Source organism: Pezoporus flaviventris, unplaced genomic scaffold (genome assembly GCF_033815535.1).
Source record: "Pezoporus flaviventris isolate CSIRO_AGI_PZ_B2104156 unplaced genomic scaffold, CSIRO_AGI_Pfla_v1 ptg000070l, whole genome shotgun sequence".
Classification (NCBI taxonomy): Eukaryota; Metazoa; Chordata; class Aves; order Psittaciformes; family Psittacidae; genus Pezoporus; species Pezoporus flaviventris.
This window is the reverse complement of record NW_026892618.1, coordinates 7,015,301-7,034,783: the sequence shown is the minus strand read 5'-3', so window position 1 is coordinate 7,034,783 and position 19,483 is coordinate 7,015,301. Positions and strand designations below refer to the sequence as shown.

The 19,483-nt window shown below is 45.5% G+C and overlaps 2 protein-coding genes across 5 annotated transcripts; one reads left to right on the top strand and one right to left on the bottom strand.

Annotated features, from left to right (window-relative positions):
- Positions 1 to 280: 280 nt before the first annotated feature.
- AICDA (activation induced cytidine deaminase) lies at positions 281 to 6,982 on the top strand. Its single transcript, XM_061472378.1, has 5 exons — positions 281 to 462; positions 3,794 to 3,941; positions 4,426 to 4,696; positions 4,913 to 5,028; positions 5,303 to 6,982. Exons 1-5 carry the CDS (start codon positions 455 to 457, stop codon positions 5,354 to 5,356), a joined length of 597 nt encoding a protein of 198 aa, XP_061328362.1. The 5' UTR covers positions 281 to 454; the 3' UTR covers positions 5,357 to 6,982.
- Positions 6,983 to 13,503: 6,521 nt separating this feature from the next.
- On the bottom strand, positions 13,504 to 19,012 carry APOBEC1 (apolipoprotein B mRNA editing enzyme catalytic subunit 1). 4 transcript variants are annotated; one of them, XM_061472274.1, is made up of 5 exons: positions 18,774 to 19,012; positions 18,410 to 18,437; positions 17,646 to 17,980; positions 16,316 to 16,434; positions 13,504 to 14,006 (listed from the first exon to the last, which is right to left on the bottom strand). In XM_061472274.1, the coding sequence occupies exons 1-5, from the start codon at positions 18,793 to 18,795 to the stop codon at positions 13,980 to 13,982; spliced, it is 531 nt and encodes a 176-aa protein (XP_061328258.1). In that variant the 5' UTR covers positions 18,796 to 19,012; the 3' UTR covers positions 13,504 to 13,979. The 4 variants fall into 4 exon arrangements, with proteins under 4 accessions (XP_061328258.1, XP_061328257.1, XP_061328260.1 ...); XM_061472273.1 differs by having other exon boundaries at positions 17,592 to 17,980; positions 18,774 to 19,008; XM_061472276.1 differs by lacking the exon at positions 16,316 to 16,434 and having other exon boundaries at positions 18,774 to 19,011.
- Between the last annotated feature and the right edge of the window lie 471 nt (positions 19,013 to 19,483).

Below are 19,483 nucleotides of genomic sequence, written 5' to 3'. Positions count from 1 at the left end.
CTGCACAGCTGCATGACCTGGGGCCCGGAGGGATAGTGTGGTTTTGCCCACATTCACGTTAGTGGTACACAAGCTCCTAGGTCCCCTTCTAACCACTAGACAATACTTCCTGCCTCATTATGTTATTGATATTAATTCAGAATGATTTTGCAGGTGAGGAGGGCCCAATAGGGAGTGCAGCAGAGGGAGGTGACCAATGGGTGCTGAGCATCTTTCAGAACTGATGCCCCTTTGCATCTCAACCCTTTGCTCTTCATCTTCTGCAGCTCCAGAACTGCACTAACTCCTCCCTCAACCACTCCCTGATCAAACCCAGCAGGGGCTAGATAGGAGAATGGGGAGGGGACACACGTGGTAGTCCACATTTCTGTACACCAAACCAGCGGGCTATACAATCAGAGCCTGCAAGACAGCCTCCCTGCAGTCCTATCGCCTAAGACAGAACCTGGGAGTCATGGACAGGTAAAATGAGTGCTTCCAGTTTCTTGCTCATATAAGAAATGAGGGACTTTCTCTTCAAATTAACCTGCTCTCCATTTGGTGCTCACCATCCCTTTCCCTATCTGACTCAGTGATCTAACTCCCCACCCTGTCCTGCTCTTGCACCTTGCATATCTGTGCCTCTATCATTCTTTCTCTTTGACTGTCTGCTGCTGCGTACACTTTTCCCTTTCTGTCATTTCTCTTTCTCGTGACTATTCTCTGTTCCTTTTCATTGTTTTTCTTTCCTAGAAACAACAAAAAAAAACCAAACCCAACGGAAAGATGAACATTCAGATGCTTCCTGCTCCTTAAACACCTCAATACCTGCCCACTCTTCTCTCCTTGTCCATCTATTCTTTCTCTTGCACCAGATTCCTCTTACTCTGTTTCTGCTGTTCATAACCTTGTAAGCACAGACTGTTCCAGCACTGGATTCACCTACCTGCACTGCAATTATTCTGCAAGCTAATTACCACTGATCATTCTCCACAATTGCGTATCATTCACCCACTCAGTAGCTTTCACTTGGGTTTCAGCATTGGCTTCACAAGTTTTTATTTGAGGAGAAGGTCTCTGTTTGGTCTACTTCAGTGCCCAGGTATAATCACAGCTCCTGTGTCCTCGCTGCTTTCCCTTGAGCTATGCTACAGCTGTAGGAGTTGCACCTGTACCCAGCAGTTTGAACCTAGCTGCACATCTGGTCAGTTGCTCCCTGCAACATCTGTTCATTCATTATTCTTCTTCTTGCACCAGCTGCATTCTGAAATCCTCCCTAGCAAAAAACCTTGGGACAGGGAACTCCAGAGAGAAGGGAAAACAGGAACTGATGTTAATGAATAGTTCTAGTTCAACAAATGGATTATGTGATTCAAACTGTCTTCACTTTGTTCTGACACTGAAAAATAACACAAGTGATCACCATTTTATTTTTCTGGGGTAACTTTTTGTTCTTCACCCTGACTTGCATCTACATGCTGCTCCACAGGGGCAAACCCCTTGAACAGAGAAAAATGGGAAGAAGTGCAAAAAAGGGCAATTAGAAGAAGAATCAGAAACATTTTTAAAGGAAAATGAAAGAAAAAGGAAAGTCTGCTTTCCCTGTTTCTTTTTGTTTCTTTTTTTTTTTTTTATGTGTTGAAAAGCATTTTTCCATGTGGGTTTTGATGAAACATCAGCATAATTGTCATCATTTTTCACCTGCCTTTATAACGTTCCTCAGTAAGCAATCGCATTCTTCACAGTTCCTCTGCTCTGTTTTCTACTGTTGTGAAACACAGCAGGTAAGACCTCTGCAAGCCTTTGTCCTGTCGTACCTGCTCATTCCCTGCACGATTGTCTGGATTATCCTCTCTGAACAACCAGAGGATCTGTCACACATAGAAGGGGTGTCCCCTCTCCAGTGCCTCTGTTACAGGGGCCAGTCTTCCCCACAGCCCTGCAGTAACACATATCTAAGAGGGAAAAGCCTGAGGTGAACTACTGGTTGACAGCTTTGTGAGGGGACCAACGTGTGTGTGTATATGTGTTAGGGAATATATACACATGCTCACATGTGTTTGTACAAAGGCAGAGAAATAGGATGAATCTAGGGTGCTACCACCCTAGAAGTGGGGCAGCTCTAAGCGTGAGAAATAACTCAAAACTGATGACGAAGAACATAGAGCGAGCATGAAAAACACGCACCCAGCATGAACTCCTGAGCCAATCTGCAAGCCGAGCAGAGCAGGACTGTGGCTTACAGGACAAGACAGATCTCCAAGAACTGCCTCCGGCTGTTGTTGGGCTGAATAAAATGCTTAGTAAGGATGTTTTGCTCTGAGTGTGTACAGGACTCTCCATAGCCTTGTCTTCTCAATGGACTTTCTCCTAGCAGGAAACATGCCTCAACTCCCAAGTGATCTACTTCTCTAGGACCATGTCTGTATAAAGAGTGGCACAAGCTGGTATATGTGTGCTTGCTCGCTTGAGCAAGACAGGCATCTTTGCTGAGGGTGACATGGCAGGAAGGAGGATGTGTGTCTATCTGTGGGACAATCAGAGTAGCAGGGGTGCTTGAGGGAAGAATGTGCTTCTGGCAGTTTGATGTGAGGTGTGATAGGGAGTGCTAGAGGAGACCAAAGCATGTGTACTAGGTAGCAAAAGGATGTGTGTAATTGTATGAATGAGACCCGTGGTGCATTGGCCATGTGTGAGGGTGCTCTGGGAGGAGCAAAAAGGATGCCTATTAGCTGAAGATAAAGTGCTCTGCAGTGTTCAGGCTTCATGGTAACATTGGCAAACAGGTGAAGGGTGTTTGTGCAAGAAACTTTTCCTTGCTTAGACCCTTAGATTTAAATCAGATTTAAATTCCTAACAGACCCAAACTCCACTTCCCCTACACCTCACTGGAGACCCCTTAGAAACCCCAGCTCAGTCTCATTTAAACTGACCTTATCTCCCTGCTGAACACCAGCCTATCAGAGGGAAAAGATGACAAAGGACATGCTTGCTTATTTTTAATCCATACACTTCTGGTTTGCATTGCTGTGGGGGAGGTAAGTATCTCACCTCAATGAGCACAGCTGTTCTCAGCTGCCTCTGTACCTCCCCTTGCCATTGAGACTGTTAGATACCGATCATTACTACCTTATCCTCCCTGTGCTCCTGCTGCCTTTCCCCAGCAGGACCCCTGGGCGTCCGAGCAGGCTCCCACCAAATTTGATGTTTGTCTAATGTGGGAATGGTTCTTGAGCCTGGAAATGTGTCAGCATCCCTAATCCATTATGTATTGTCAGCTAGTATATGGCACCTTAGCTGAGCCCCTAGCCCTGCACACTTTCAACCATGCTCTTCTTTCAGTCAATGCTGGGAAGAATTTCTCTCCAGTCTTCTCTAAAGATGAGGCTCTAATTTGATCCATCCCTTGCTCCAGAGGCCTTTCAGGGTTTCATACAGCAAAAATAGTGTTTGTTGATGGCTGAACACCAGACGCTCTCATCTCCTCAGCTCTTCTCAGGCATTCGTCCTTTTCCCTCATTGCTGTCCATCTTTTGGATATTTGCAAATATTTTTGTACTCTACCCAGCCATAGTTGCTGTTTGAGTAATCACTACTAATTCACTTACTGTTTCCCCTCACAAGGTCAACTGCTTCATCCTCACAGTCACGTCTGCATCCTTTCCATAACACACTTCATGCAAATTACTGATACTCTTCTCATACTAAGAGGCCGGGACATGAGGAGGATATTTTTAGTGCTGAGCTCTCAACAAAGACATAGCCAACTGCTTGCTCCAGAGTGGGGTAATGTAAATTCTCTCTTTTCCTGCAGCCTCCTGATGAAGAGGAAACTCTTCCTCTACAACTTCAAGAACCTGCGCTGGGCCAAGGGCCGTCGTGAAACCTACCTCTGCTATGTTGTAAAGCGCCGTGACAGTGCTACATCATGCTCCCTGGACTTTGGATACCTGCGCAATCAGGTATGGGGAGCACCTTGGCATGCTGGTCTTACACCCATGCAGAGGAGCATGCAGCTCCGGTTTGCCTGGGGCTGCAGGGGCAGGAGGGCTGCCACAGCAATGCAGGTACTGGCACGTGTCCATGACTGGACTGCTATATGCTATTTAGGAGGTGTAGGCTGCAGGTAAACCTGTACTTTATGCTACCCCAAGTGTGTTACCAGCGAGACAACCATACTCCCTGCTGCTTTACCAGTCTACCTACATCTCTGCTTAGCTCCCACACATTCCTCTTGTAGGTCCCTACATATCAGTGCATTCCTGTGTTTTCCTAGCCAGTCTTCCACTTACGTACCACTGTGCCTTCTCCTCTGTGCTGACCCTAGGGACTTGCCTCCACCTTTGTCCTCCCCTCACACCTCATACAGCTCACACCTCCCTCCTCACCCCTCTTTTGTCCTGTTCCTGCCCCACCTCACGCCTTGCCCCTCTCTGTTTCATGAAGATGGGCTGTCACGTGGAGGTGCTCTTCCTGCGCTACATCTCAGCCTGGGACCTGGACCCAGGCCGCTGCTACCGTATCACCTGGTTCACCTCCTGGAGCCCCTGTTATGACTGCGCCCGGCACGTGGCCAACTTCCTGCGCGCCTACCCCAACCTGACCCTCCGCATCTTCACTGCACGCCTCTACTTCTGCGAGGACCGCAAGGCAGAGCCTGAGGGGCTGAGGCGCCTGCACAAGGCAGGGGCCCAAATCGCCATCATGACCTTTAAAGGTGAGATGTGCAGGAGAGAAAGAGATATAACAGAAAGCTGGGGGGTGGGGGTGTGTGTGGGTATGTGGTGCATTAGTGAGACACAGGAGAGTGGGAGAAGCTAGGACAAGGAGCCAGGGAACACAGGCATGATGACTCAGTGATCCTAGGAGAGGTCGGTGTCCTCTCTGGGGCAGTCTTGAGGACTCCTTGAGTAACTCCCTGTGCCTTGCACAGATTACTTCTACTGCTGGAACACGTTTGTGGAGAACAGGGAAAAGACTTTCAAAGCCTGGGAAGGACTGCATGAAAACTCTGTCCATCTGTCCAGGAAACTTCGACGGATCCTCCTGGTGAGAGCAAATTGTCCTTCTGGTACCTCTTCCCTTCCTCTTTTCCTCACTATAGTTCCTCTCTGCTTTACCTGCCCATCTCTGTCATATGCTATTCCATTCTTTCTTATGTCTTCACTTTCCACATCCTTCAGCCACCTTTCTCAATATCTCTACATTCTCTTCCTCTTCTTCCATTTCACACCCTATCTCCTGCCATTCCTTCCTCCTTCCCCATCTTCATATCCCCCTGCTCACTTGACAACTGACCTATCGTTTATATTTTGTCCTGCAGCCACTGTACGAAGTAGATGATTTACGAGATGCTTTTAAAATTCTGGGACTTTGAAGTGGAAGTCATCAGCAACCAGAAGACTTCACGAACACTTGTTCTTTGATTTCCAACTCTCTCCCTTACAACAGATCTTTCTCTTCCTTCCTCTCTACATCTCTCCTCCTTCCAGCCCTGTTTCTAGAGATAAGGCTATCCTTACTTTTTCATTTCCAAGGAGAATTAAGCTGACTTTCTGCAGACACATTCCCCAGGCTCACGCCTCATCCGTTGCTAGCTGGGAATAGCCAGGACTGCAGTGACATTGCCAGAGAGCGATTTGACCCTCCTCAGTCCCTGCTGAGCTAATTCAGGTGGTCCACTAAATGGAGCCTGGGTTTAGCCTTGCCCAGGTTGGGGCAGACAGTCTGAAGAGCTGTTTGAGTGATGGTGTTCTCACTGGCATCGCACTGATCTGCATGTTCCATGAGGGCTTTAGGGAGCACGTCTCTTGGCTCTTAGAGCTGCACTTCACTGGGCTGCTCTGTGTCCTGCGCTGTGAAATTGCTTATTTGTCCTTCTAGATGTGGTAGGAAGTTGAAAACCATCATCATTTAAGTAGTATAGCAAAACTGGCCAGTTATTGGAAAGCTCGGCTGAGAGTATTGAACTGAGTCCTGGACAGCCCAGGTTCCTTAGCTTGAAAACCTCACTTGAAGGCAGCAGGTCTTCTAAGTGGATTGCGTGGTGGCCCAGACCCTGTAGTGCCTCCTGCCCAGAAAGGAGGGAGCTTCAGTAGCTGTAGGTCCAGGTTTTGTGCCCTCAAACTTGATCTTTTGTCAATATAGGAGAGGCTGAAACTAGACAATGAAAGCCTAAAATGGAAGTAGACTGTCCAACATTGCCAAGTGTGAGGTGCAATTCTGGGTGTCCAACAAGACATTTTCCACACAAAAATAGCAAGTGCACTCAACTCCTATTAACTATGTTGAGAGCCGTGACAGCCTGGGGTCAGTACTGATCAGTGTGTAGACCTCCCACCCAGCAGGAAAGGAGCCATCAAGGCACTTCAACTCTGCAATGTTTTTCCAGCATACCTCTACCGGAAAACACACTTTATTTCCATATTGTCTTACCCTCAGACTTAATTTCTCATGTAGGTTGAGGCTCTGGCATTTTTAGATGCTGTATTGGCATCCACATTAGTCACCATCTGTTTCTCCGCATACCTCAGGGAGGAACACCACTACTCATGCACTGAGCCTTTCCTCCTAGATCAAACCTGCAATATGTTCCCTCCTTAGCCAACTGTCCTCTGCTGCAGGCACCTTAATAGTCCCATAGTCTCCTGTTCTTTCAGGCCTTTTAGTGCCCATAATATGGCCAGGTATGGCTAGCTGGTGACTGGACTGAGAGCTGACCAGAAAAAAACATTCAGCACGAGCAAAGCTGTACAACCTGAAGGTAGCTATCTTCTGCGGGGGCAAAATCAAGGCATCCTTCTGGCTGTCAATCGCTGTGTTTCCACTAGGGGACCCCATTAGCACCTGATCGTGTGCACACGGTCTACCAGGTTAAAGACACGGCTTCGTAGCGTACAACTGCTCACCAGCAGCTTTCCACTACCTGAACTACAGGCAGATTGTCCTCTGCAGGAGCTTGTCCTAACCTTGTGAGGCTTTGCCAAGCTTGAGTGTGTCCCACGTTCTGCTCTGCCATTTCCTTCATAATGGTGGCGAGTTCATTCCTCCATCCTGTTCCTCTTTCTGGCTATGGCTGGAGGCTCTTGTCTTGCTCCTCAAAACACCTCCTCTGGTGATAGGCCACGAGGACAGCAGAAAGCTCTGCTCTGCCTACTACTGCTAGGAGATGTCACAACTGGGTTCATCACAAGCTTCCTACACCTTGAGGCTCCTGAGGCACTGTCAGCTTGAGGAATTTCAACCAGGACTAGCAAAGAAAGTTCTTTGCAAAGCATTAATTTGCAAGCATGGTGTTGTATATTTGTTTGATATGGTGGATATTATTTATATAAATAAAGGTCTTGCAAATGAGCATCTGATTTTATTGTTGTTCTGATACTATGTGGGTGAGGGAAGTAAAAGATGACACAAAGGATTAAGGTGTCATCTATCCTTTCTGATTTCTGTAGAGAAAACATGTCAATACCCTATTAAACTGTCTTTATCCTTTTGACTTGCAACTCTGAACTTGTTGACAGTGTCACGCAGCCGCTCCAGGCAAATGAAGTATTTAGGCAATAGGTACCTGGGAAATACTACCAAAAACCTGTCATGCAGATGCTAAAGTTGTTCAGGATGCTTCCTTCATTGACTGCAAGCCTATCGTCCACATTCATGACTCGTAATGGACCAATTGGACACAGCGGTGCTTACTCAACGTACTTTGCAAAGCAAGAAGAGAAGCAGAGATGGGAAAAGGATCCCTGTCATCCAAGTTTTGGTATTCCCCTGAAAAACAGCATTGTCCTTCTCAGTGACACTGTTGGAGACATACCAGTAAAAGTAGCATTTTCTAAAAGTGCAGTTGAGACACTGGCTTTTGCTTAAATGCTGACAAACACCGAGTTGAAGATACTTGCTGAAACGTGACAGTTGGTGACCGTAAACAATAGGAGAATAAATGCAATGAGGAAATGCAAAGAAACATGCGCTACATTCAGAATACATCCCAGGCTGCTTCTTCTGAATCTAAAATGGGTTAAATTCAGAGTGGACTGCTTAGCTAATCCTTGTGATTTAACTGTAGGAATTCAGCTCTTCCGCAATAGTTTCTTTTCAACGGCACTTTTTTCTGTTCAAATATGAATTCCTGTTATGTGTCACCAATGTTTGAATTGGCATTATTAATTAATCCAACCTCAAATGCTCTAGGTGCCTCTGCCAAGAACAGCTCCTTGGAGGATGACTGTTATGTAGTAACCCCTCTTTTTCAGCCTCAGATTTTTTTACTTGCTTTGTCAACTGTATATGGGGAACATTTCTCTAATGCTTATATATTCTTGAATGCCACTTATGTTTACTCCCTTATGACGACATTAATTGTGCTATTCTAGGTGTCTCCTTCCTTTACAAGAACCTGGGAAAGAGCTAATCCCTCAAGCCAACTGCAGCAAATACACCTCAGGCCCCATTGCCTGAGCTGGGGGAAGGGCGTACTTGTGATTTTGGGGAGAGTGTTTCTTCCCGAGACTGTGGGGAACAACCAGAACAGGGGCCTATGGTGCCAGCTGAAAACCGCAGTCTCACTTGGTCCAACATGCCACAGTTTGCAGTGATGAGCAAGACACAGGTGCATCCGAATAACGTTACTGCTGCACCCCCAGCCTTGCTTCCCATGAGTGTGCCTGCCTCCTCTTTCTCTTGTTACTCATACCCTAAGCATTACAGCCACAGTTAAGGACAGGATACCAAAGATTTCCCAGCAAATCTGGCACAAACGTGAGCTTTTGCCAGGCCTATCCCTTTGACCGGGTGTGTAATGTTATGGGTGCATTTTGCATGCTCAAGATGTACACACTGATACTATCAGCACACCTTTATGAGACCCAGAGGGCTGCTGAAAGCCACCCTGCCCATGGGCTGGGCGTAGCTCCTTCATCTTCACTGAACGTCATCCTGTGTGTCTGCATACAGCCACCTGCATGACCTCTAGTCAATGAGATCCTCAGGATGCATCCAGTCTTATGACAACTGATGTGGTTTATCATGGACTCGAATATAGAAAGTACCTATTCTGTGAAAGCCTGAACCCTGCAGCAGAGTGAGGTATGGACTCGGTCTTTGATAACTGAGGAAAGAGGATAAACGGATGGGGTTGCTATCGGTTCAGTGTGGAAAACTGGGCATGGCTGCCACCTCCTGGTGCACGGGGGTGTCTGGCACCCTTTACCAGGGTGTTGGCTGGAGGGGATATGCTGCTTCTCGCTGCAAACGGCTCCCGGAGTCTGGCTCTTGACAGCCCCCAGAACATGCCCATTGAAGAACAAGACACTGACATCATTCCCACAGCTGCACACAGCATTACTCCAGGTCAGTACACAGCGTCCTTGGACATCGCATTGCAGTAATAAGAAACAGATTACCATTAAGAAATGCAAAGACACACTCCAGGCCCTTGCAAATACAAGGGGGATTTTCTAAGCACGTCTCCTCTCCCTGTTTGCTCTCAGTTCCTCTCTCACATGCTGGTACTTGGAAAACAGGACAGAAAAGGGCTTCAAGGTCATGGCAGTCCAGTCCCCTGCTACTTGCCCTTTCAGTGGCTTTTAGCCGAGATGTATTCCAGCATTGTCCTCTAGCTCACATAGTTTTTTCTCCTCACCCCGGTGCTGACCCCTTGGTGTTTCTATGAGCAGAAATGTAATTGTTTAATCACATATGTATTAAATATTTGCAGCGATGGAACTCAGATTCGGTTCATGGGAGAAACATGGTGGGGTTTGGCACTGAAGAGACCATTTGTTCTGACAGCGCTAGCAGTGATAAGGAGAGCATCTGAAGGGGAAAGAGAAAGTGGGTTGCATCATCTCTCACTCTGCCTTGTTCATCATTTCTGCTTTATCAGGTGCTCTCTTGCTCCCTTAGAGATAGTACTACACATTACAGGACCATAGAATCATAGAATCATAGAATGGTTTGGGATGGAAAGGACCTTAAGATCATCTAGTTCCAACCCCCCTGCCATAGGCAGGGATACCTCACACTAAACCATATCACCCAAGGCCTCGTCCAACCTGGTCTTGAACACTGCCAGGGATGGAGCATTCACAATCTCCCTGGGCAACCCATTCCAGTGCCTCACCACCCTTACAGTAAAGAATTTCCTCCTTATATCCAGTCTAAACTTCCCCTGTTTAAGTTTTAACCCAATACCCCTTGTCCTATCACTACAGTCTCTAATGAAGAGTCCCTCCCCAGCATCCCTATAGGCCCCCTTCAGATACTGGAAGGCTGCTATGAGGTCTCCATGCAGCCTTCTCTTCTCCAGGCTGAACAGCCCCAACTTTCTCACCCATCACTACTCCAAAGTTCTTGCTTAATGGACTAGGATTGCTGCTGAGCAAATGGGCACATTTCTGGTTCACCCCTCCGGCCCATGTTAATTTGTACCAGGTCAGGGACACAGGACCCTGATTACTCCAGCTGGAGTTGTTGCAGCCTCCACAGAATGGTGTCTCTGCTTTCAGCTGCCTCTAAGACCCTGCTTACTTCCTCTTCCGGAACAGCAGTGTAGCTGCTTATGCTCCAAACAGGGCTACTGAACACGTAGAAACTACATTTGGCCTAGGAAGAGCTGAAGAGGACTGGAGCCTGGAAGTGTGTCAGGCAAGGCAGTATTGCGTCTTCTCACTTTGTTCTTCTCTTCCCTAGCATTTCAGTTCCAGGAACCCACTGTTGTTTTTTCTCTTCTGGGACTTCTAGCAAGACTGATCAGCACTTCTGAGAAGGAGAAGCAAACAAGCAAGAACTTGGACAGAAAAACAGATAATTACACAGGATAGCAAATGAAAACTTTTGTTTTGGGGGTAAGAGTCAGAGAATCAATAGCGCAACTATAGGGAGAAAAGGGGAGATAAGGCAGGACATTCCTGTGCAGGTACCCACTGCTCCCTCAGGAGCCAGTGGGCTCTTGCCAATATTGCTTTGAGATAGGATGATGGAACAGGAGTAGGCCCAACAGTGTCTAAGATGTGTGTTCGAAACTCAGCAGGTTGCATACCCATCTTGTACTCTTGCTAGTGCTGACCTAATGTTATTAATCACCAAGGCATTCCTCACAACCTGATGAGAATCACACCTACTGCACCCACCTCTCTGAGAGAAGCTGCACTGGGTTAGAGATGCAGAGACCCGTGTTAAACGAAACCGAGGAGCCTTGTGTCCTCTGTTGTTCTGCTATATATCCTGACTTCTCCCTTGGCCACCACCCCACCCTCATCCAAGGCCCTCTGAGGAATATTAGCTGGAGTCTAAAGCAAGGATAGGTTACCTCTTGGTGTGTCAGGAATAACCCTTCTGTTCTGTAGTAAAGGCACTGTCCTCTACCTTGACTGCAGGAAAACTCTTTCACGGCTGACAGTTCACTGAGATGGGCATTGGACTGACAGGAGCAAAGTTGGAGGATTCACATCAGGGTCTGTGCTCACTCTCAGATGAAGCTGCAGGAGAAAGCAGTTAATTTGGTGCAGGTCACCTTACTACTGCTATAGGATCAAGATGAAATTTGGGCTGGTATATGCCTTACTGGATTGCTAGTGCTTTCTCAAGTAAAACAATGAAGTTGACACACCCCTAGCTTCTGGTCCTTCTAATCTCCTTCACTGTCCTGGGTTATCTGCAGCGGTCAATTTTCTCCATCTTAGTAGCTGGTGCAGTGCTGTGTTTTTGACTTTGGTGTGAGAACAGTGCTGATGACACGCTGATGTTTCTGGTTGATGCTAAGTTATGCTTACCCAGATCAAGGACTTTTCAGTCTCATGCTCTGCCAGCAAGGAGTGATACAAGAAGTCAGGAGGAGGCAGAGACAGGACACCTGGCCCAAACTAGTCAAAGGGGTATTCCATACCACAGCACATCATGCCCAGTATAGAAACTGTGGGGAGTTAACCAGAAGGAACTGATTGCTGCTCAAGTCAGACTGGGTATAGGTCAGCAGGCGATGAGCGATTGTATTGCGCATCACTTGTGTTTATTGTTTTCTTTTCCCTTTCTAGTTTTATATTCTCTCCCCTTGTTATTTCCCTTACGATTATTAAAACTGGGCTTAAACAACGACATTCACTTTACTGAAGTCTCCTGTTCTCTTTTTTGTGTCTTCTCAAATGAATTCTCTCCCATCAACCCACCTTCTCCTAATTCAAGTTCATGTCTTCTTTAATCTCCAGGCAATGTCATCATACTACTCCAGAGAGCTGGGCCATCCAATCTCCCATCTTCCTCCAGACAGTTGGAGTTTTAGGTACACTGAACTGTGACATCTCCAAGATAAAAGTCTGACCTTATTCTAAGGTGCAGGAGCATAGTGACACCTACCAGCATTTCTAGATTATTTCACGTGAACTAGCAATGTGGCAGTAATTTCCACACTGTGATGGGTAAAGGCTTCTCTGTGCTTTGCCAAGACATGAGCAACATTTTATGATGCTTAGATATTTCTGGCAAGAGACATCAGATGGGTCTTCACATCTTGCAGATTTTCCTAATATTTAGGGTTTCCATTTTGTGACACTACACACTGTTATATAGCTTTGTGCTGCTGTACTTTCTAGATTCTTCAATGGGACACAGCTAACTTCTGTAGCATAATGAAGTTTCAAAGCAAGACACAAGTGAAGGTGTTTGAAGGTATGTATGTTGATTAGGCTCAAATTGAGTTGCCACATTCCACAATGCAGCAGTAACTTACAAGTTATGTTGCTAAACGATTCTGGACCCTGGTGTACTCAACTACATGTTGATGAAGTGATTTGATTTCTCCCTAAGGAAATAAAGAGTTAACACCAGAATGAACAGAGAGAAGGCATGTGACATCCAGCCTGTTGGAGGTGGGAAAACTTTAGCCATGCTATCCACTGCTTGAAGTAATTCTATTAACATTGGAGGCACTCCCCAGCCAGCTGCACTCAGCTTTAGGTACTCTCTCAGACAGCAGGGACTGAAGCTGCTTCCTCAGTTGGCAGCTTTTCTGGCTGTCCTGATTGTCTGCTAAACATCTGGACAGTTTGGCATGGCCAAAGGATGCTATAAGAGTTAATCAACTGCAAGAGATAGGCATGGCTCCTACCATCCCCTGCCTTATTCTTCAAATAATCATTTGTGCCTGCATGTTGCAGATCCCAGCAGCAGCATATTCTCCAGTGGGCTCACACAATGGGCCTCCTGCTTGGAGGGGCTGAGAATCATGAAACATGGGGCTCCCAACATGATTTATGCAGATGTTTTGCATTATTTGCAGTACAAACCGAAAACTTCTGCAAGGCCAAACACACCTCTACCTCCTTTTCCCCTTCTGTCGGTATAGATAACTCAGAGCTTTCAACATCTACTACCTCACCATTCCACTCAGTGTTTCCAGCTGGAAAAGCAGAGTTTTTACTGTGTTCCCCTAATTTTCAATGAACAACTAGGACTTCAGAATGTGGAACTGCAAGGGAAGGATGTATGCCCAGGAACTGAAAAAGAAAAGCAAAGTTTCCACAGAGCTGACCTTTCCTCTTTTATTCTATTGTTTCTAAAGTCATAAAAATGGGGAAAATAAAACCTTAAAATGAAGCAATATAATCCTTAATAATATTAATGTATTAGACATTAATAAAAGCAGTAATGTAACAATATTACATAAATACTGTAATAGTATGATGTCTTTTCTGAAACATTATACACATAGCCATATAAGTGAGATTCATAAGAAATTCTCAAAATCAGAATGCATTGTTCTGATTGATTACTTCTTTGGATCAGATCAGAACATGAAAGGTGTTACTCTCTGTAACAGAGTACCCTGTCCTGCAGCCTCATGCAAACTTTCTGATGGTTTCTCATATGCTCCTTCTGCTGTGTCAAATAGTGGCAAAGCCCAGCCATTGACGAGAGCTTTCTCTGGTGGTAGTTTGAGGCTCATAGTTGAAGGCTGCAGCAGAAAATACTGTCAGAGGCATGCTGCTGCTGCTTGTTAGTATTCAGTTTGACAGCATTGGAGGAAGTCCCTAGTAGGAAGAAAGGCACATGAACATTAAAAATTAGATGCCAAAAGCTTAAGCTTGTCTCTTCAGCATGATCCAGAGTTTGAAAATACATCTAGTCCAAGAGCTCACTCCGATCCACCTTCAACAACTTAGATAATCTCCCTTGGGACACAGCTTTCTAGACAACAGCGTAGCACCTCAGAATTTACTTTGCTGTGTAAACCCCTCCTAGAAAGACAGACCACTCAGAAACAGGAATATTTAAAAGGTGGCAGATTGCACAGCTGAATCCAGGGGAAGTGGAGATAGATCCTGTGGAAAGGCAGGGTTTTGGGGGGTAAAAAGGCCCTCAAGAGGTCTCCAGTCCAATAACAACTTTGTGGCATGGCTAACTGCAAAGCTTAGAGGAAAATCCTCATGTCTCCAGGGATGGAGGTCTGAGAGGGATGCATGGAGTCTCTATGGACACCTGCTCCAGTACAGCACTGCTGTCAGGGGAGACTTTTCCTTCTGTCCAGCTGGAGTTTCCCTTGTCACAGCTGGTGCCTGTTGCCTCATTTTCCCTCTGTGCAGCACTGAGGAGAGTCTGGTCCTTTCTTCACTGCCTTTATGTAGTGGAAAACTGCAGCTAGATCCCACTTCGCGTTCTTTTTGTTAGGTCTAACAAAGCCGATTCTTTCAGCCTTTCTCTGTAGGGCAAGTGCTCCAGCCTCCTTATCATTGCAGTTGCACTCACCAGACCCTCTCCAGTTCCTTTGAGTCTTTCTTCTGCCAGGGATTTTACATAACAGTCTGTATTTCTCTGGAGCATGTGCCTGGAACTAACTCACATTACACCTCTGCGTAATTAGGACCATGGGGCTGAGTGCTCACAAGCAAATAGACCTTCCCATCCCTTCTGTAGAGGATTGGTGGTTAGTCAGAACTACTGATAATGGCCTTTGTTTACCTTCATTTTAGGTGTGGCTTGAGTTTGGCTGAGACTGCAAAGCAGTTGAGCAAGTGTCTAATTTTCAGCATGGGTGTCACAGTCCGAGCTTCCCAGCCACCGGGACTCAATAGTAACCAACAAGGCTGCCAGGGGCATAGGGAGGGAAAGGCCATTTGTTAACTGGCTCTTTAAAACCAAGATGTGAAGGGCTTATTCACCTTGTACCCAAGCAACTCTGCTGAGTGGGCTGTAGTTTGTTAGTACTCACAAGTATTTAGCAGGAAGCTCTGTTCAGCTCTGTGGTAAGCATCACAGTGTACATTTGATTGTGCATAAGTTGCTAGACTATTCAATCATCTCAGACATTAGGAGACTTAGGAAGGCTGAAAGCCAAGGAAAAAGTATCTCCTGAGCAGTTCCATTGCATTAACTACTTTGTTAGATCAGCTAACTGATGGATAATGCCACTGACTGTGTGTGTCCTGTCACCTGAATGTCTTATTCAGATACTTAGAAAGGTCAGGTCCTGAGGTATTAAAAAAACTATGTAAAGTTTGAGGTAGATAGAAGTGAAATGAAGTCTAATGTGTACCTTTTTCCCACTCAGAAATAAAAAATTTATAGCATCTCACAAATAGGTTAGTTTTTCTCTTTCTAGACTCTAAATTCCTGTCCATATTATGTAGTTCTATGCATCCCTTCCTCTGTCTTCTGCTGTCCATTCTGCTAGCCCCTGCTCTACATATGGGACAAGTTCAAGCAAGAACTGGCTTGCCCAACAAGCAGTGGCTGAGCCAGGAAATTAACTCCAGTCCTGGTTTTCTCCCCTGTTCTCTTTCTTGTACAGTAGGTAATCAGGTCATAAAAATAGCTTCTGCAGTTGTATGGATTGCAAGAAATAAGGAATGCAGATCTCAGTCATATGATACTCTTATGTGCAAGTTCTGATCCTGAAAGAGAATCCACCCATCCAAGCTTTTGAACTTGCTCAAAAAATCAACTGAAAGTAGTGACCCTGTCCTGAGAGGCAAGAAGAGTCTGCTTGAATCATGTTTACATAGCTGAGGGAGCTTTTGGGATCAAAAAGTTCCAGTAAGCTGCAAGCTAATGTACTTGTAGCTGACCCATGCAAAGGGTTGAAATAATTTCTCTTTTCTTTCCAAAAAAAACCCTGGGATTATTGCTAAATCTCTTCTCTGCTCCTGGCTACAAAGCACAATGTAGCATCATAGTCTTTGGAAATCTCTTGCCACTGGGCTTTCTGTTCATGCAGCATCAAGCCCATGCTTATTTTTCCTACTATCATTTCTGTTAGCACCATTGCCAGGATACTTCAAACCTTTTCCTAAGATTTTGCATTACTTTTTACTCTCAGTGTTTTCTTCAAGTGCCTACTAACCAAAAGGATATGACAGAGCTCTGTCCAATTCAGAAAGATGTATGGAGCGAAACTCCAGGGCCAATAATCATCTTCTCCATCTTGGTATGCAACAAATCTTTTCCAGTAGTAATTGTAATCTGAGAAGAGAGAGATCCGGTCACTCTTGACATAAGGCATACCCAGTTCCTTCTTCATGAATATGCCAGTGAGTCACTGCTTTCTCAGCAAGAAAATGGTAAAAGGCAGGCGACAGATATTCATCTGAGGGCATTCCTGCAAGGGACCAACGATGACTTGCAACGACACAAATTAAGTTCGTAGAAAGGGAAACCAAAATTCTACAAGTAGCAATATGTTTAAAAGGGGGAATTGCCAGGGAGAGATCACTACGGTGTCTTGGGCAACCCCTATCACAGATAGCACATCAGGCAAAAATACAGAGCATGCTGGCCAAGGGAGAAGCAGCCAGCGAGTAGCAGGCTGCTTCTCTGGGAAGGACTGAAACGGCAGGTGACACATACAACCAGGGCTGTTCAGGCATGCCTTTTGGCAGACTTGTGATTGATCACAACAGCTTTGGGTAAGAAAATAAGCTTGTTGTTTTAATCTTGAATCTATCTGACATCTCAATGGTCAGAGAAAACCTGGAGTGAACACCCTAACATTTAGCAGTTTCATATTGATCTTACTGTTAATAGGATGGCCAGAGATTCTGTCACTGCTTTGGTGGTATAATCACAGAGACAGGCTCCCCAAGACAAGTTATGTCCTTTAAGTTTAAATTTGACCTGATAGATTTTTAGATCCACACTCCAGTACCAGACAGGTATGTGAGATTCATCTTTTCAAATGTATATTCCTTTCTCTGAGCTACTTGTCCGGACTATTTTTACAGCCAAATATCAACAGGCAAGCAAGACATACATATAAAAAGGCACACATGCAAGACGTGTCCTCTGTGATGCACCATCTGAAAGTCTCCTTTAGATATGTGTCCTTCTCTTTTCCAGCTATCAAAGGAAACCAAGTACTTGCTGCATCTGCATATATGTACTGGGAAGGACAGGTTCTATCTTACACTCAGGATTTTTCACTGTATGTAAAGGACGCATGGAAGGCTAGAGAAAGACATAACTCTCCTTGTACTGAAGAAGAAATAAGGCACAAGAGAATGGCATTTTGCATTCATTAGTCCTCCCCAATGTCAGTCACTATCACTATTGCAAAACACAACTGCTGAGAGTGCATATAATCCCAAAACTTTCAATCCATAAACAAGGAGTAGTTGGGTTACCTGCAAGATTCATGATACATATATTGACTCTATTATTTGCCAGGTTCCAGAGACCTTGCCGGTTACGGTTATCCAGATGCTTGAACAGCTTGGCTGCATATATTTTCAAGGTCACATTGGGATATCCACTCAGGAAATCCAGAATTCTTCTGGAACATTTCCCGCAGGGTGTAGTAGATAGGACCCAGGTAATGGAGCAAGAAACTGATGGATTTGCCTTGAAACAGTTTTCCAAGAAGTTGACTTCAGCGTGTTGGGTGGAACTGTTTGAGCACCAGTTCCTCCAGACGGTACCTCTGCTCCACCTGATTTCATACAGCAGGCACACCACCTTTGGATGTCGGTTAGGCAAATAATTTCTTTTGAAGTCCTCTGGCTGTATCTTCCACCTGCGACAAAGGTACCAACAGTACAATCATCCCCACGCTATAGCGTTGTTTGGTCCCATTGTTACCTGCTCTCAACATCAGCCAAGCTCCCACTCTCAGCCTTTCCCATCACAAAATGACAGATGGAATAATGTTGCAATCTGATGATCTAAATCTGGAATTCGGAATTTAATGAAAGGTCCAAACTTTTTCCCCTAAAGTGGCCTTGGTGAAACACCCATAGCACTTCCATGATTGATCTTGGGAAATTCAGCAACCCCATCACCACTCTGAGATCAGCACTGGTCAAAGCAGTGAGACAACTGGAAAGGAAGATCAAGGAAAGGGATGATAAGAGGAAAGCAGGGCACAAGGATTCTTTCCTTTGCCTGACTCTGGAAATTGCCATGGGTTCCAGGAGGCACACATTGATACAACTGTATCACTTACCTTTGGTTGCTCTGTCTGGGTGCAGGATCTACATAAAAAAGATTTGTGAGTCATTTGGGTTAGTAGGTCAGAAAACAAAATTTCATTCACATCTCCTGTCCTGGCCCATTTCAGTCTATGCACTCCCTGACTAATGCAACATCAGGTTAACAGAAACATTTATATTTTGAGGCTGGACCTCAGACTCAAGATACAGTAATGCATTCAAAGAGGTAAGACACACAAATACACAAGTGCCTCCTGCGTATTTTCACGCATCAATATACACACTTGTCTGTATTCACCAGTTCCTTAGGTACAACTATAGTAAATACCTACACTGAATATGGAGAAATAGACCTGCTTTTCACATACATGTACTTACCTCTATTAGAGACAGCAGCCATGGATGTTTCCGGATTGGTCTGTCGTCTCTTGGGTGATGGATGTCCTTTTATTAATCTTATGTTGACTTTCAGTTTCTATTCCCCAAGGCTGAACTTTGGATGTTAGCGATGTTATTCAGCTGAATATTTCCTCATCGTGACTTGCTTTCATCCAAACAAACCACCCCACTGGGTGAAACTGAAAGTAAGTTCTCCAAAAGAGGGTAAGTCCCACTCAGAAGTGGATCTGGGTTGTAGACAAGCATGCCTGCCAGGAGCTGGAATTAAGAGGTGAGTCGCTTTTTTTGCAGTGAAGAACAGAAATTCTGTCTCTTCATTATCACTAGCCCCAGGACAGAAAAGCATCGCTTCTCTAGTCACCCCAGTGCACCAAGAGAGGAAGAACGTCTACATAAATGGCATCACATCACAGAGCCGGGGCACGGCAGATGATAACTTTTCTGGCATCCGGGTATTGACAGCAAGTTGGGCAGAACCCGGTGGAGAGAAGGAAACAGAAGACATCTGCAAAAGCTGGTGATTCTGTGGGTCTCCTGCAGGTGGTGATGGTTACTGCCATTTCCCTTCATGGGACCGTCCTCTGAAGTTTCAAGGGCCGCTCATACACCCTTGAACAGAGGTCCTCATGAGGGCAAGGAAGACCCTCAATGTGCGTGAGGACCACATTGTGGTCAGCTACTAGGCAGAC

Bases quoted from the DNA above. Each gene is read 5' to 3' on its own strand.
- AICDA (XM_061472378.1), top strand. The intron at 3,942-4,425 runs GTATGGGGAGCA...TGTTTCATGAAG, and splicing joins TTGGATACCTGCGCAATCAG to ATGGGCTGTCACGTGGAGGT. The intron at 4,697-4,912 runs GTGAGATGTGCA...TGCCTTGCACAG, and splicing joins CGCCATCATGACCTTTAAAG to ATTACTTCTACTGCTGGAAC.
- APOBEC1 (XM_061472273.1), bottom strand. From the start codon at position 18,795: ATGGCTGCTGTCTCTAATAGAG. The intron at 17,981-18,409 runs GTAAGTGATACA...CCTTTGTCGCAG, and splicing joins CCCAGACAGAGCAACCAAAG to GTGGAAGATACAGCCAGAGG. The intron at 16,435-17,591 runs GTAACCCAACTA...CTCTCTTCTCAG, and splicing joins ATGTATCATGAATCTTGCAG to ATTACAATTACTACTGGAAA.